The 16,633-nt window shown below is 40.3% G+C and overlaps 1 protein-coding gene across 1 annotated transcript in view; it reads left to right on the top strand.

The window, feature by feature from the left end:
• The window catches only part of DOCK3 (dedicator of cytokinesis 3), a 181,659-nt gene that overhangs the window by 76,236 nt on the left and 88,790 nt on the right, over nucleotides 1-16,633 (top strand). The window contains exons 9-10 of the mRNA XM_033517541.1: nucleotides 490-644; nucleotides 15,353-15,434. Coding sequence (XP_033373432.1) covers nucleotides 490-644; nucleotides 15,353-15,434 — 237 coding nt within the window. The remainder of the gene's footprint in view (nucleotides 1-489; nucleotides 645-15,352; nucleotides 15,435-16,633) is intronic.

Raw genomic sequence — 16,633 nt, 5'->3', positions numbered from 1 at the left:
TCTGAAGGCCACAAATGACCTCTAGAAAGAAATTGCAGCTTCTCAAAAGAAATAATGTAACAAATGTTACTAAAAATGCTTTGAAGTCTATATAGTTTAAATGGAAATCATCAGGAACCACCCCAATACTGTCTTTATAATTCATTTTCAGTACCAGAATCAAGGCAAAATTTGAGAAATAGGATTGATTTGGTTTACTTGATAAAATCAGATTTCCAATGCATAACCCATTTGTTTTATTTCTACTTGGTTATCACAGTTTCATCAATCTATTCAAATTAGAAGTGTTAAAAATAGAGGCAGAAAGCTTAATCTTGCACCTATCTCTGAGGCAGAATATATTTGAGATTAAGCTTTTCCTTGATGGTGAGAGGAGAGCAGGATCTCAGTTAAAGTGGTCAAGTTGTTCAGGTGTCCTTTATTTAGAAGAATATATAGAAGTATATGGAATATATGGAAGTGCCAATGGTTCTCCCTGCTTTGAATCAGGTGGACACGATCCGTCAGCGGCATGGGGAAGCCTGTCGGATGCCAGTGCCTCATCACTTCTTCCTCAGCCTGAAGAGCTTCACCTACAACACCATTGGAGAGGACACAGACGTCTTTTTTTCTTTGTACGATGTCCGGGAAGGCAAACAGATCAGGTAGGAATGTGTCAAACTGCTGAAAAGCTTCCCTGGAAGAGAGCTGTGAGCAGAGCAAACATATTGGGGATAAACATGTGGTGTGTTCTTGTGGCCCAGCTGGAAGGACAGAGCTGGTAAATCCTGAGTTGCTGGCCCTGCAATCCTTTTGTGGGAAGATCAGAGGTACTGGTCTTTGCATAGGAAATTTAGTGGAGAGTTAAAGGTACAGAATGGTTGAATTTTTTTAGTTTTCTGACTTTGACTTCAGACATTACTGAATGGTGTTTTGTAGCTTTCTCCTTAGGGCTGTTGGTTAAGAAGCACAAATGATGACAGGGCCAGGCTGTGGTTTGAGAAGAGACTGCTGTGTGCCTCCTCTAACTCTCCTCCACTCCTTGGCTTCCAGGCCTGCCACAAAATAGCTTTTTCTAATCACTGTATTGCTCTCAACATAAACTCTTAACATTCATCCCTTTGTCTGCTCTCTGTTTATTGAACTCATTGGTACCAGTGTTAACATACATGAGGTGGGCTTTTTCTCTTATAAGCCTATGTTTTGAAAATGTCAAAGTATGTAGAAGAGCATTGCAGCAGTTATTTTGTGTCTTGGAACTTTAGCAAATGCAGCTTGGTCTGATCTGAAAAGCACCATGTTTGTGCAGTGTTCTGAGTTTTGGTAAAAGCGTGTCCTGGCAGTCACTTGCTGCCATAGTCAAAACTCTCCTAGTTTTCAGCAATTAGATTTAGATTTGTTTAAAAGTGAGGGAAGAGCCACAGAATGTTCTTTCCTGTCTTTGGAAGACAGCTCACAGTAACTGAGAAGAGTTTTCTATCTCTTCAGAGTGCCATCCCACTAAATATTGGGCTGTATTAGAACGCTCTGATGACTTGATGGTGTTTCCTGATATCCAGCTTCAACCTTCCCTGACACAGCTCCAGCCCTTCCCTGCTGTCCCTGGGCACAGAGAGCAGAGATTGGTACCTTCCACTGCCCCTCAGGAGGATGCTGAAGGTCCCAGTGAGGTCTCCCCTCAGTCTCCTCCAGGCTGAATAAACCAAGGGCCCTCAGCTGCTCCTCACAGAGCTTCCCCTCCAGACCCTTCCCATCTTTGCAGCTCTTTGGACACTCCAGTTGATGTAGTTAGCAGGAATTGCTTTGAAAGGAAATGAATTGTCTTGGGCTGTAGTTTGTATGTAAACACTGAGTGGAGAGCCTTAAGGAAAGGGTTTTGCCAGTGTTAAAAAAAAATAAAAAATGAAGCAATAGTTATAATGAGAAAAAGTACAAAGAGTGGTTCAGGCAAATTTAAATATATACAGTAATGCTTTTTTGTGCAAACAGTTGTTATTACTTAGCTCTTTGCATTAAACATCCATGGTCTGCTGTAATGAAAACAGCATAATTTTTACATTTTCTGACATCCCAAAGAATGCTGGGGAAAAAATGTGTAATGAGGCTGAGCTCTGCTTTGGAGAAGAAACCAGAAAATGGACAAACACATTGCTACAAATTTAGAATGATGTTTTTATATCTACTTTAAAACATTTTCTTTCCTCTTGTGAAATAGTACATTAAGGTAAAAATCCCAAGCAAGGCTTCTGCAAACTGCACTTGAAATGAAAGGGACAAATTGACTTCTGAAATGGTTTGGAGGTTGATAAATTTCTTACCCAGGCAGCTCACACTGGAGGCTGAGTGGCTTTCAGCATTACTGCCTTGGACATGTGCTGGATTATAAACATCCCTGAACCTGCTGGTGCCAAGAGTTATTTCCCAGGGAGGTTAAGTGAGGAATTGCTGAAAGTTCAATGTTTTTCAAGGGCTGAAGGAACAACATGCACCAGGTGTGGATTAACAATCAGAAGGTTGGAGCAGCAGCTGAAATGCCGTTTGAGATGGTTCCCATGTTCTCAATACAAAAATGTTCCTGTGTTCAATGGCTGTCAGCAAAGGGGGAGCAGACAAAGGATAACAGTGGGGATCTGTGGACAGCAGGAATAACAACACTGCCATCAGAGGGGTCAGACCTAGAGGTAAACACAAAGAAAAAGTTACTTCATTTCTAGTTTGTCAGAAATATAAAAAGTAATACTTATAAGTCAAAAGAACTTAAAGGCTCAGATAAAAAGGGATTAAAGTGTATTTGTCTGTTTTAAAGTGTTTGGGATTTCTTTTTTTCTTGCATACAAAGCCACTAGTCTAGCAACTTTTTGACTCATCTTTAATACCTCAGTTTGTTTGCTAAGTGGAAGTTACTGGAAAATGATGTGATAATTGATCCAATTTGGATTATAGCCAATGATTACACCCCATTGTGAGACTTATCTTGGGATGAATGATCATGGAATGAGCGAGGTGAGAGTAACATCAAAAAGGCAGCAAAGAAAATGTTACTGTGAAGATGGTGAACTCTGCATGGAAGGTGTCAATAAGGATCAGACAGAGATAGGTAAACTGATATGGAGAAAAAAACATTTGAGAATTGTCTGTGAGTGATACTGTTGAAGAGCACAAAAGCAAATTGCTTCAGTATGAAGGAAAGATTAAATATGTGGGAACAACAGAAAGTCTGTATCATGTTCTGTGGTGAAATGGAGCTGGGAAGGCAATATAAAAAAGGACAAATGAAATTGCACAAGCAGGGATGGGAAGAGACAGAAACTTGTAGGAAAAATACAACTAGCAAAGGGCATCCAGGACAAAAAAAAAAAAAAAAAGGAATAATTCCATAATGTTTTCCCAGCATTTCCCAGCAAACCCCCACTTTTTTTACAAAATCAAGAAATAACCGAACAGATTAAAGGGGACATTAAGCCATGAGCAGATGTTTCCAAGATAGCTGGAGTATTTAATGGCTGTTTTGTCTCAATCTCCCTAAGAAGGTCAGCTGCAATCCGATGACAAATGTGAAAAGTTGTGGAACAAATAAACTACTTGTTAGCACTAAGAAGCTAACAAGATGGTAAGTAAAAGTCAACATAGATTTGTTGAGCACAAATCACATCAGAGCCAACTAATTTTGTTCTGTTATATGGGAATGCACCTCCTGCCTCAACAGAAGAGAATTATTAAACTTGATAGAATAAAGAGATACAGGCTGGATGAAACTGCTCTAAAGGAGATGGAAACAGGTAGGCAGAAGGATGCAGAGTGTTATTTGTGCTAGAAAGATGCAAAAAATAAGAGATATATTGGCATTTTTTGACATTTTTAGCATGATTTTGATGGATGAAAAATAAATTAAATTTAGTAAAGCAGTGAGGTTTAGATACCTATATAATAACTTTTTTTTCTAGGAAATGCATGGAATTTTGTATAACTTAGAAAAATTACACATTCAGAAGTATGATAGTGGGGTTTTTCTGAAAATAAGCTTTAGAAGTCCACTGTCATAGAATCTGAGAATGGTTTGGGTTAGGAGGGACCTTAAAGGCCATCTCATTCCACCTCCTGCCATGGCAGGGACACCTCCTACTGTTCCCAGGTTGCTCCAAGCCCTGTCCAGCCTGGCCTTGGGCACTGCCAGGGATCCAGGGGCAGCCCCAGCTGCTCTGGGCACCCTGTACCAGGGCCTCCCCACAGAGGAGAATTTATTCCTGATACCTCATCTAAATTCAGTGTAAAGCCATTCTCCCTTGTCCTCTCACTCCAGCCCTTGTAAAGAGTGTCTCTCCATCTTTCCTGTAGGCTCCCTTCAAGTTCTGGAAGGGGCAGCTAGGTTACCCTGAAGCCTTCTCTTTTCCATGCTGAACAGTCCTGGTTCTCTCAGCCTTTTGAGTATGGAAAAAGATAAATAAATTTCTGTCTTTTTTTTCTTTATAAAGTTTACGTTTAAACATGTGAATGTTTTTCATCCTGCCAGCATCTTCCACCAGTTACCCTATTTTACACACCACTGGGATTTAAAATTTTCTTGTCATCTAGAAATATCCTTAATTATGGAGAGTGAACAGAACAAAAGAGAAACTCTGCTGTGATTGAATTTGAAGATCTGGAGTTCTGAGCAGTAATTATGCATGGAAAATGGTGTTGTGCATATTTCTGCTGGTAACTCCTCCACCTGCCTCCTCCTACTTACTGAGCCTTTGCCATTCCCGTTATAGCAACGACCTCCTCGTGACTGCAGCTTTGGGAGATGTGCTGAGTGCCCATGGTGGTGTTGATGGGAGTGACTGAGGAAGCCCATGTGGGCATTTCTCATACAGAAAGTGTCCAAACCTTTTGTTGAGAGACCAGGTGTTCTCTGCAGTGTCTATTTTAAATATCTGCCATGTCTTTTGGGTGAGCCAGGATTCTAACCACTGCAACACAGGCTAGGAGTTGGATTGGGAAACATCTATTTCAGTGTTAAAATTTAAAAGCAGTAGCCAAAATGAGAAAAAACATAAGCTTGCTCTTTAAAGCTCTTGCTAATAGGTGATACAGAAAGATGTTTTTAGTGGAAATGTTCTCAACTTGTGGGTGGATGATGGGGAGAATGTGAGCAGTACAGTCTGTCCCAAGTCTTGCCTTAAGGATTTAGCACCATTGACAAAGCAGTTCTCAGGAGAGAAACATGGTTTGGAAACGTAATTATGGACTGAAAAAACACTCTGGGTCTACAGCAGCATAGTTGGCTTCAGCTGCTCAAAAGTCATCTGACATAAAATCATCTGGCCCTATTTTTCAAGGCTGACTCAAAAAATGTTCAGTAGCAATGTTTGGCTATTAGTACTGCTCTGCAGTGGGGTTTGGTGGTAACTGCAGAGGAAATGGAGATAATGATTTCCCATTTGTAACTCATCTCTGGATCCTGGGATGCTTTCCAGCCAAATTATTTTCTGTGATAAAAATCAGCAGACTAATGTGTAAATGGGTCAAGATACTAATGGTGTAAAAATATTAGAAAACATGGTTATCAATTTAAATGTGTCCTTTTAAAGCAAGTATACTTGTGAGGCATGACCACACTGGGTTTGGTTTAACCAGCGTGTGAGTGTTAGAAGCTTTCCCAAGTTGCTGCTCACTTGTACAACCTGGTCTCCTGTAGAAGTCACAATACTGCATTTGAGTGACAAAGGGAGGCCATAAAAAGAAAATATTTGTGCCAGTGTTTAGGTAGAGTAGAATGAAATGCACCACTTGGAAACACTGGATTTAGAAATGATGAATTTGTATGGGATTTGATTTTTGCTCTTTCTGTGGTAGGAGTTTCTGAGACACAGTATTCCCGATTCAGACGTCAGAATACAAATCTGTAGCTAGCTGCTGACGGTTACCTTGACAAATTTGCCAAGAATCCCTCATCTCTGTTTGTATTTGATGAAGGCCATTAGCTTCATGGTTCTCATCATCATTTAGTCATGGGGTTTTTTTACTTTCAAACTGTCAATAGGAATGTATATCAGCTGCTAAAAAATGTTAGCAAGAGCAGTGTTGCTAAAATTACATTGTGCTTACACATGCCATCTTGAGTAATTTTCCTGTAGCACTTGCTAATTCAGACAATTACCACTCTCAGGAGCTTCCATTTCAAGCATTGAGCCAACTTGTGAAATGCAATGGCAAATTTCCCACAAGTCCTGTTGGAGAAGGGATTTGAGTCCTCTCAAAGCTCTGCTGTGCAGGATCAGCATCCTTAATGCAGGAGCACCTGTAGAGAGCAGCCCTACCTGCCCAAAGCAGGGCTGGAGAACTTGTACACAGACTCTGCTTGGGCAGAGGGAGCTTTGGCAGCTTGGAGTGGAGAGAGGGGGGCAGGTGAAATAAAAAAGAGTAAGACTGGCATTAATAAGGTCAGAAAAAGGAAAGAAGGGTCACTGGGTAGATAAATATGGTTGAAGTTGAATAGCTGAAAGAGAAATGGTTAATTAATGTGGAAGGATCCGCAGTAAAAACTGTGTCAAACCAGTCTGACTGCATTCTCTTCCAGGATATGGGATTGACCTGAAGATCCTTTTTCTGTATTGTTTCTCTCTCAATTAATGCCTCTGGGAGTGCTGGGACAATGTGTGGGCACTTATCCCCAGTTAATTGCTTTAAAATATTACCATGTTCCTTTATTGCCAGTTGCTATGTAAGGAAGTAGAAAATTATATTTTACTTTTATTGTGCAATATGCACTAAATTTTCCTTTTGTTATGTTTTTAATAGCATAGCTATTTTAAAATAGAAAAGTTATCTCATTCACTGTCAGCATAATGATTTGTCTGCTGGGAAAAAAATAACTTTGTATCACTCAGAATTATTTCTTTAATATTCAGAACATTTTCCCAGGGATTAACCTTACCAACTAATGAGTTTTTTCTTCTGCTTAGTCATGAAAAAACCCATCTTTCAATTTTTACCTGTCTTTTATCAATCTGATCTGTTAGGATAGTTAATCCTTCATCAGCTCCTCCTGTACTTTAGTTTGGTGTGGCTTTAGTATTTCAAGGGAAGTGTTTTTCTGAGTTTTGTGCAAGAGATAATTCATAGCAATAGTAATGGTAGCAGAATGAGTTTTTCATCCTGCTCAAGGTGAACTTCTTCAAAACCTTAGCAAACATTATTATTATTGCTACCCACAGCAGTGGCCTTATTGTGGCCTCTGCAGTGACCATGGAAGATCTGTGTGTCTCTGAAGTCTGCTGCACACAGACAGCTGGGATAAAGAGCCTTTCTGCTAGAATATACAACTTCTGAAAAACACCAGTTTTGTCATCACTGAAGACAAAACCTGTGGAGTATTTGATAAGGTTTTTTGGTGGGTAGATTTTTAGAAAAGGACACAGAAGGAGTGATGCATTTTCATTTTCTCTATTGTTTGCTTCAGCTGATTTTCATTGCCTGGATCTCTCTGGAATCTCCATTTGCTTGGTTTTCCAATTTATCCCCTGTCTAGGGGGATAAATAGTGTATGCAAAAGAAACTGCTATGTCTGTATTTGTATATGAAAGTTGCTGTAAGAGTTGTAAGTGGTGTTATTAGAGATGCTAATTCTTTTCTATAAAATTACTATTTTTCCTAGTTCCTATGGAATTATTAATATGTAGCTATTCCAAAGCAGGAGCTTTTACAAAATATCAATCTTATTTTGTATCTGTCACCACCACCATCCTCCTTCCCCCATGAGTCGGGACTTTTTGGGTTGGGGATCAAATATGACATACAAATAGGCAGGGATGTAGAGTTTTCTGCAGGGTTATCTTGAGTTTTTAGTTGTTAACAGGAAGAAATCAATGAGTTGTAGGCACTGGAATGTCTTCCCTTTTCTTGCTTAGGAGGAATGACAATGTGTCATGAACACACACAGCTGGAAGAAATTCTGCTCACTTGAGGGACAGCAGGGAAATCTGGATTGTTTAAATGTGTAAGTGAGCACAGAGAAAGCACTTCCAAGTAATTTTCTGTCTGTAGGAAGGCCCAGTGTATGGAAGCCTCTTGTTATGCTTGAGCTCATTCTGTGGCAAAATTCCCCCTCAAAAGCCAGTTCTGTGTTCCTGACAGAAACTGTCATGTGTGAAGGTCTTGTGGAGCAAGAATTAAATGTGACAGCTGCTGTATCAGACCTCAGAACCATTAGCTTCTCCCAGGGTAGAAATGGTGATAAAATCCTTATTCTACAAAATACCTGTAATCCAAAATTAGAAGTCTTTCCTGCAAAGCTTTCCTCACCTGCCACCTGGCAGGGTCAGTCTGCCTTGCCTTCCATTAGTTAAAATTGCCAACACTGGGGAATTGCACTAGATGACTCTGAAGCTTCTCTCTTTTTTAAGATAGAAACCTGTTCTAATTGACAGAATTCCTTTCAGGAACAAAGCTATGTACCTTTCACAATGGAAATAACAGAGAAATCCTCATGACGGTGTTGACAGTGTCAAATGTTCAAGTGTGGCGGAGTCACGAGAAGCCAAGGAGAATGTAATTGGTGCTTAGCTCCCTTTCCCCTGCAAGCCTCAATAACACTTTAACATTGTGGTGGTTTTCCCTTGAATGTGGCAAGAGAAATGACAGGTAGTTATTTTCACTATTTTCTGTTTCCATGGAAACCCAGTGTTTGCAGTAACAGTCTTACTGTAAGCTCTGTAATCCTCCCCCGGGGCTTCTCGCCAATGTGGTAATTTAATAATTCATGAGCATTAAGCCTGAATTTGCAGGGAAGCAAACTGTGTTGCTTGGAGCCGTTTTCTCAGGGCCAGATTCATTTCCCTCACAGATTTGGTGTTCTTTTCTCTAAGATGTCTTTATAAAATACACTCCATAAACCAAAGCAGTGGACTGTGCCTCAGTTGTTTGTGAAAGCGAGGTTATTGCAGAGTGACTGGATAAGACAGCTTGGGAAAGAATTCTTCTGCCTCCCCCAGCAAAAGAAAAGGGCAAAAACCAAATACACTCTGTGAGCACTCGCCTGAAAAGGAAGATTTTTAAACAGTCCACGAGTCGCTGTTGAGACAGAGAACAAACGGAGAGTTCAGCAGAGGTGATGCTCTGTCTCCAGGGCTCCGCAGTGACCGCTATCGATGATGGATTGCTCAAACACTGCTGGCATCTGGGACATGCTGCTGCTTTACACTGGAAATGGGAATTGAGTTCTTCACAGACACAGGTCCATTCTGTACATATGCTCTGGCTTCCTGTCACACTCACACTGAGAATGGAGACTCATTTTATGGAGCTCTGGGAGATTTTCTTATTAGGTCAGTCTTACAGCAGCTGTAAGGACCTAGATTTTTTTCCCAAGAGGATGAGCAAAAATTAGCAACTCTGTAAGATAATCATGATGAACAGAAAATAAACTTGAAAAGCTTTTTCAGAGGATACTCCTACTGCTTAAATCATCTTTCGAGAGTAAAACCCATTATTTTTCACAACGGGAAATTATTAAAATGTCAATATAGTTTGTGCTTTCTTCATGGACATGGGACCATGCTCCTGAAATGAAGTTCAGAAGGCCTAAAGTGAGGCTTTCTTCCTTTTTAGAAAATTCCTACAGGGTGTTCTCAAAACACTGCTGCAGTGCTGTCCTGATGTGACCATTTCAGTCACTGGCTGTGGTAATGTTCTTGCAGTTGACAAACTCGAGAGATTTGGACAAATTTCTAGTTTCCAATTTGGTCAGTGGAATGAAAATAAAAGTCTATTTTTTTCTTGTGTGAAGCTGTGCAAGCAAATATGAGAAGCCTCATGTGGCAATCATGAAGTGTATTGCAGGCTGCAGTACAAATGGCAAGCCAGGACAGTAGAGCCTGGTTTTCACTCAGCCTCCAAATAGGATGGTGAGGAGCAGTAATTGCTTTGTGGAAAACTGGCTAATGCTGCTGCCCTGGGGTTTTAAAACTTCTGCTCTGCTGGGTCAGTGCACTTCCTTTTTGATACAGGAACAGCTTCCCAAGTTAAACCATGCAAATGTTAGCTTGTCCAAACTGTAAGGTTTTGAGACTGTAGTTCAGTTTTCTCTCCCCTTCCCACTCCCACCAAGTCCCAGGGATCTCTTTCACGGTGTTTCTCTCCTAACTTAATTCATGTTTTGAAACAGACTCCTTTTTTTTCAGCTTTAAGAAAATGCTTTGATCCTATACTAGTAATTCCTAATGTATAATTCCATTCATCTGGTCAACATATAGTTCTTGTGGAGCTTGTACACACAGGGAGTGGAAGAATGCAGTATTTGTTGGCACTGATGAAGTAAATGGCCAGAAATGTGGTGTGCACAGCCAGGCTGGGATATTTTGAAGGGGAATGTTGTCAAGGTTTAGTTGCCATAGAGTGACCAAGCTCTCTCCTGAATGGCCTGTGTGGAGCTTGTCCTTGAGATTTATCTGTGACAATATACAGAGCTTTTACAGTAGCATCTTCAAGTGCTTGTGGTACTCATATGCCAGCTCATATGTTACTCTAGAATTATTGTCAGGTATGTTAACGTTCTTTGAAGAAGAGACTAGAGATTTTTTGGGGAGGGGGACAAGGAGAAATTAAATAGTATCATGCTTATCATTTATTTTTTAACCAGTAGGACTGAAAGGAGATGAACTGTCCTGGCTAGGCAAGAGTTTGTAGCTTATTCCTGAAAACTTCGGGCTTCTGTGGCAGCATTTCCCAATTTTTGTTCCTTAGTTTGTATTCTGCATGCAGCTAAGGTTTTACATGACACTCAAAGTGTCAGAAAGAAACCTGGGGAGACACCAAGAGAAGATGAAAGTCTAAAATACAAGCTGTTGTATGATCTTTTCTGCTCTCACTGTACCCCTTTCCCTGAGCACTTCTACATGTGTCATGGACCAATACGTATTTTTAAAATAACCTATGTTCTTAGAAGGAGTTGGCCACACACTAAATTCTGAAAATCCAATTAAATACAGCTTTTGAGAAAGGACTGAGATACTTTTCATTATATTGGGATTTTTCAGAGTTCTCCCAGTTTTATCAGGAAATAAGCTCTGAGGAAAATTAGAAAAATTAGGGAGCATATGTATTTTTTCCCTTTGAGTTGGAATGGATAGAGTGAAGGAGGTTTTGTTTCTGAGAGAAATAGCTGGCTTGGATCATGATTTAAGGCAAGGGAAGGGTGTAAGATTCTGCCTAATGAGATTGAAGCCCTAATGTGCTGCTGTTTTTGGTTTTCCTGCTTCAGAAAACCAATCTCCTATACTTTGTGAAAGAATTAATTTTTTTAGTTCATGTTCTTTATCACCAGTCTCCAATTCAAACAGAAAATTGATCTGCAGCCCTCCACAGCTTTGGCATTATACATCTGTTAGTGCTGTACCACCATTCCCAAATTGATGCTCAGTCAGGATTTTTGTCTTGAAACACCCCCAGCAATGAAACGTGCCCATGAATGAATACAAGGGGCTCACCAGCCCAGCCCAAGCTCTTTGCCAGCCCTTTCCTTTTGTTGTCATCTTCACACATTGTGCAAAGAACATCACAAACAAACCTCAACAACACAAACTCCCTGTGAGCACAGTGCCACTCCTGCTCACCCAACAATCATTTTTGTCCCTGTTTGCCCCCTTTTTCATGCTGAAATGTAACATCCCAAACCATTGATGGCTTCCTTCCTTTCTGCAGAGTTCAGTACGGTCCTGCTTTTCAGTCACTTTGGGGAAGCCAAGAACTGATACACTACACTCCTTTCATTTTTCTTCCTTTTCAAGCGAATGAACAAGAAGCTGTTTGACTTTGCTTGTCAGAGCAGTGGTTCTTATATTTGAGGAGCTGTAGCAATTACTAATCATGAGAGTGATTGTAAACCCTGGCTTAGTGCTGCACAAGAGGTGGTTTCACTGTGATGTGAATTAGCACAGGAGGAGATGCTGCAATTAGAGTAATTGGAGCTTACTTATAGCATATAGGAGCAAGAGGAATAAATAAGCTTTTGTTTAAGATACTGCTTCTGCTGTGGCTCTTGGGTCTGAGCTCAGCAGGGTAAAATTTGATTTTTTTTCTCAGTTTTGTTGCATTTTTCTCCCAAGTTTATGCAAAAGGACTAGTTTTGGTGCATATTCAGAATAGCTGAAAACTTTTATTGGGTTGTTGGTTTTGGTTGTGGGTGTTTCATGGGTTTTTTTGTTCTGGGCAGTAGCATCAAGCAGTCAGATTGCATCTCTGTACTTCCCATGCTTCATTTCTACCACTCATTTGGCAGTTATAACTACTGGGCTTTTAATTAATTTCCACATGTAGCTTATTCAGATTTGATACTTCAGTCTTCCTAAACTGGACTTAACATTTCCTAGATTCTGTGCATGCTCTTGTCCTTGTGCAGAAGATAAGCTTGAGGAAAAGACACACTGGAGACATAACTTTTTCCAAGGACATAGCTCTTAAAAGAAGAATTGAAAATACTGAATTCCCATTAAGTTTCTTGACCCTAAATGTGTGTATTTTTGTCTAAAAGCAGACCTGTAGTGGTATATGAAGGCAGTGGATTTTCAGGTCATTGGAAACAGGGTTATTCTTCCAGATTTGCTTTGACATAGAAATAAATTTGTGGTTGTAAAATGGGAAGCAGCTGACTAACTAGTTCATAATGTGGGTCACCATTTTAAAAAGGTTCCAGTCCTATTCCAGGGATCCTGACAGTATCAGCACCAGTGAGACCTTAGGAGAATAATAACAGAATAATAGTAAACTGCTCTTGGTCAGTAGTAATATCAAAGATTGGAGAAATGCTGGAGATGAGAAACAAATCCAGAAGCTTAGGAGAAGTGATGTGCAAGGAAAGAAGGGAGAACTGTAGCTGGCTTGGTGCTTTGGGGTGGCCTCTTGGCACTGCTACCCTGTCACTCTCTGCCTCCTGTCCATGAATCTCCTTTGGCCAAATGCCTCTTCCTGTTCCATAGTTCTCAAATGCTGCTGCTGACTCAAAGTCCCTTTAATTATTTATTCACACAAGCGCAGGAGGACTCAAGGGAGGATTGGAAATTAAAGGAAGGAATGTAACTGTTGTTACTACAGTGGGGCTGGAATAAGGGAACAGGTGATCAATAGGCAGGTGAGAAAGGTGGTGGCTGCTTCATTTCTTGAAAAGCACTGGAATAGGGGAACAGGAACCAGATTTGCTCCATGGCTTTAATAAGGAAAAATGAATTGCAAATTTTAAAAGGTTTCCACTTATTAATGGAAGAAAACCTTGCAAGAGACCATCAAGTGAGTCTCCAGAATATCCCTCTTTGGGTGCTTTAAAAGCACACTAAGCAATACAGCTTTTGTTAATGAGTGAAATCCATACAGACAGCTCAGCTCAAAGACTTGGCAGCCCCTTCCCTGCCATTGTCCGAGGGACAGTCTGCACAGAATTTTGTGGAACACAGTATTGCATTCAGCTCCTGCATGAAAGTGAAATGCTCATTAGAGCTGAAATAAGTTTTAAAAACCCTAAAAAAAAAAAAAACAGTCTTGAAAGTTCAAGACTACATCTTACTGGAAATTTAAAATACAATATGTAACATATGTGACATTGATTTATGTATTAGGTAGATAGAGATAGCTAGGAAGATGTAATGTTGTTTTAACGTGACTGTCGGTGTAATGTTGTGAAATTCTAGTATTGTCCTGCTCTCCACTTAACACATCACAAAATTCTTACTGAAATAATGGATTTTACCATGTCATTAAAGCATTTGGTACAATGTTCTTAACTTACTGACATTGCAAAAGCATCATTAGATATCAGATATTCTTATGGATTTCTTTGTGGCATTTAAGCAGTCTCTGAGGTTATAAGCATTAGTAGGAAATTAATTAAAATTATAACTGAATGGGGTTGTGGGATACCTGGAGATTGGAGTAATAGGGAGTGACAGGGAGAGTGAAACAGCCAGAGAGGATGATCTGGATTGCTGAGCACCATTAACTTACACAAGTTATCATGTAAAGGAGTATAATGACATGTATGGATCATGCTCAAGAATTAAGGACCATTTCAACAAAAATAATAATTCTCAAAATATATCAGTGTTTATAATGGAGAGGTCACATGAACTCGCAGCATAAAGCTGTGTGGAAGGGCCAAGAGGTGATGCCTGGTAAATCACAGTTAGGATGAGCAGGAACTTGGCTTCACCTCTGTGGAACCCCCAGATGTGTGTGTATTTATGGTGCAGGTGGTCTCAGTACCTGACTGTTACAATCTTACAGCTTTAGAACTGTTCCTCAAATGCTGTTGAAAAATTTCACTGTGGGTGAGCTCTACAAAATCATTCCAGCACTTTTTCTTGGATTTTTTTAGCAATGCTAAATGGCTTATTTGTGTGTGGGGATATCCCTGCCCTGCAAGAAATGAGGTTCTCTGAAGGGGTCTTTAATGCAGAAGGGTGACAAAAAGCAGTGGCTGTGCACTGAAATCAGGCATTTCCCCTAATCCATGTGCTTTAACAGCAGGGATGTGTGGCTCTTGGAGCAAGCTGCCAAAGGAGGTACTGTGGACATTGTGCTTCCATTTTTTCAGGCCAATAGTGGATAATATGCTGGCAGATGTATCAAATGAAGGTTACTGGAGTTGATGCAGCTGTACTGGATAGGATTGAAAGGATCTGTGATTTAATGGAAGATTTAATGACGTGCTCTCACTTTATTTCTATGACAATCTAGGAAGAAAACTCTGGTCAATACTCAGGAGGCTGTTGCACGCTAGGAAAAAAAATTCTCATCAAACTTACTTTTACACATAAATTCTCTGTCTTAAGAAATAAAACGAATGTCCTTGTCTTCCCATGCATTGTGAGGATTGTTCATTTTGCAGTCTGGCTAAATGTGCTGGTTTTATTCATCAAAGGGTGCTTAATTTGATTGGTAAGAGTTAGAGCAATCGAATCTTAATGTATTTGAATTAGTGTCTTGCTTCTATAAATGTTCTGTGCTGAAGGAGATTGCTTAATTGGTATTCTTGTAACTTTTAGTTTTGAGTGGATTTTAATGAACTCAGTTTTACCAAAGACAGTGTACCCCTCAGCAAGTTTGCCTTAGCCTTTGCCTGGAGGAGTTGTAATGTGTACAGGTTCTGTGCTTATGTTCACATTATTTAATGTTACTGCATCATGAATATGCATCAACACAATGTTTTCACTTGCAGACTACTTACTATTAGAAATCTGTGCTATTCCATGTAATTTTGTATAGACCAATGAATACTGTTTTATAGACTTTGGAATTATAGCAACCACTGCATCTTTTTTTAATAAAACCTAATCTACCTGTATTTTTCTGTTGAAGTGTGCACAGGAAAAGCTCATTGGTTTTTTTACCTTTGTTTGTTTTTCAGTGAGAGGTTCATGGTGAGGTTAAACAAGAACGGGGGCCCCAGGAATCCGGAGAAGATCGATCGCATGTGTGCACTTTTCACAGTACGTGTCTGTTCCCTTTCTTCTCCCCTCACAGGAATGGGGATGGAGGTTTCCTGAGGGGAGTGAAACTCACTTCTTCCTCTACAATATATTCCAATGAGTAGAACAGAAACAGTTTCTAAGTTTTGTTATTGTTTGACTAAATGTTAACATAGAAAGTGAATGTACTTCTAAATTGTTTTTATGGCTAAGTGAATATTATGAAATCCTTGCATTTGTTCCTGCAGATAGTATGAAATTTTGACTATCTTCATTGGATGTGCTGTGCTCTTAGATAACAGAGCATAGGAAAAGACTTTGATGGCCTAAGCATAAAACAAGGCACTCTTTTCTGAATGAAAATCAGACAAGTGTTATCCCTTGTCTTGTCCCTACATGCCCTTGTCAGAAATCCCTTCTGCACTGGTCTTAAGTTGTGTTTAAATTTTCCTCAGAATCAAGTGTCAGACCATCATTTTATCTGCTACTTCTCCTCAGAAAGAATATGAACATCTAGAGACACTGAAATATAACAGCTCCTCACAGAATAACTGTAAGGAATCTCAGATCTCAAGTGTGATAAACACCTTCCTTCATGAGTCACCTTTAGTTAGTGCACATGCTGGAAGCTCAGTAGCAGAAGTATTTTTACCTTCAGTGAAGAAGAGAGATGGCAGAGCTTTGGTTCTGGCAGTGACACTCTCTGAGGTCAGGCAGGGCTGGACACTGAACCCACTGCTCTCTCCCTTAAGAAGGCAGCAGAGTTCCTCCTCTTAGGGAACAGAATAGATCCAGGTGTAAGGATGCTCAGTTCTGTCTCCATCTGGGTATGGGAGAGGCAATCCAAGAGTCACACTGACCTGGCTGCTGACATCAGTACAGTTCTGGTTTTGGTACCATCAGGGAAGAGCTGCCAGCTGATTGAACATCAGCAGAAGTGACAGTGTCACCCCAGAGATGGTAACTCAAGGCCAGAGCCTGGTCCTGCTGAGAGAAGGTGGGCAGGGGTTAAGGTTCAGCACTGGTGTCTGAGTCAGCTGAAAGGCAGGAGTGCAGCATTAGGAACATTCCCAGAAGGCAGCAAAGACTTTGTATGACTTTGGCACTTTCTAGCCTTTGAGGTGCATCATTTTGGAAAAGATTTTTGGCATCCAACTTCCCCACGCTCACCTGTGTCACATGACTTGGGCTCATGGAACAAGTGTCCTGTTTCTCTCTGT

Source organism: Parus major, chromosome 12 (assembly GCF_001522545.3).
Source record: "Parus major isolate Abel chromosome 12, Parus_major1.1, whole genome shotgun sequence".
Lineage (NCBI taxonomy): Eukaryota > Metazoa > Chordata > Aves > Passeriformes > Paridae > Parus > Parus major.
Note: the sequence above shows the minus strand (reverse complement) of the source record. Positions and strands in the feature narration are given on the sequence as shown.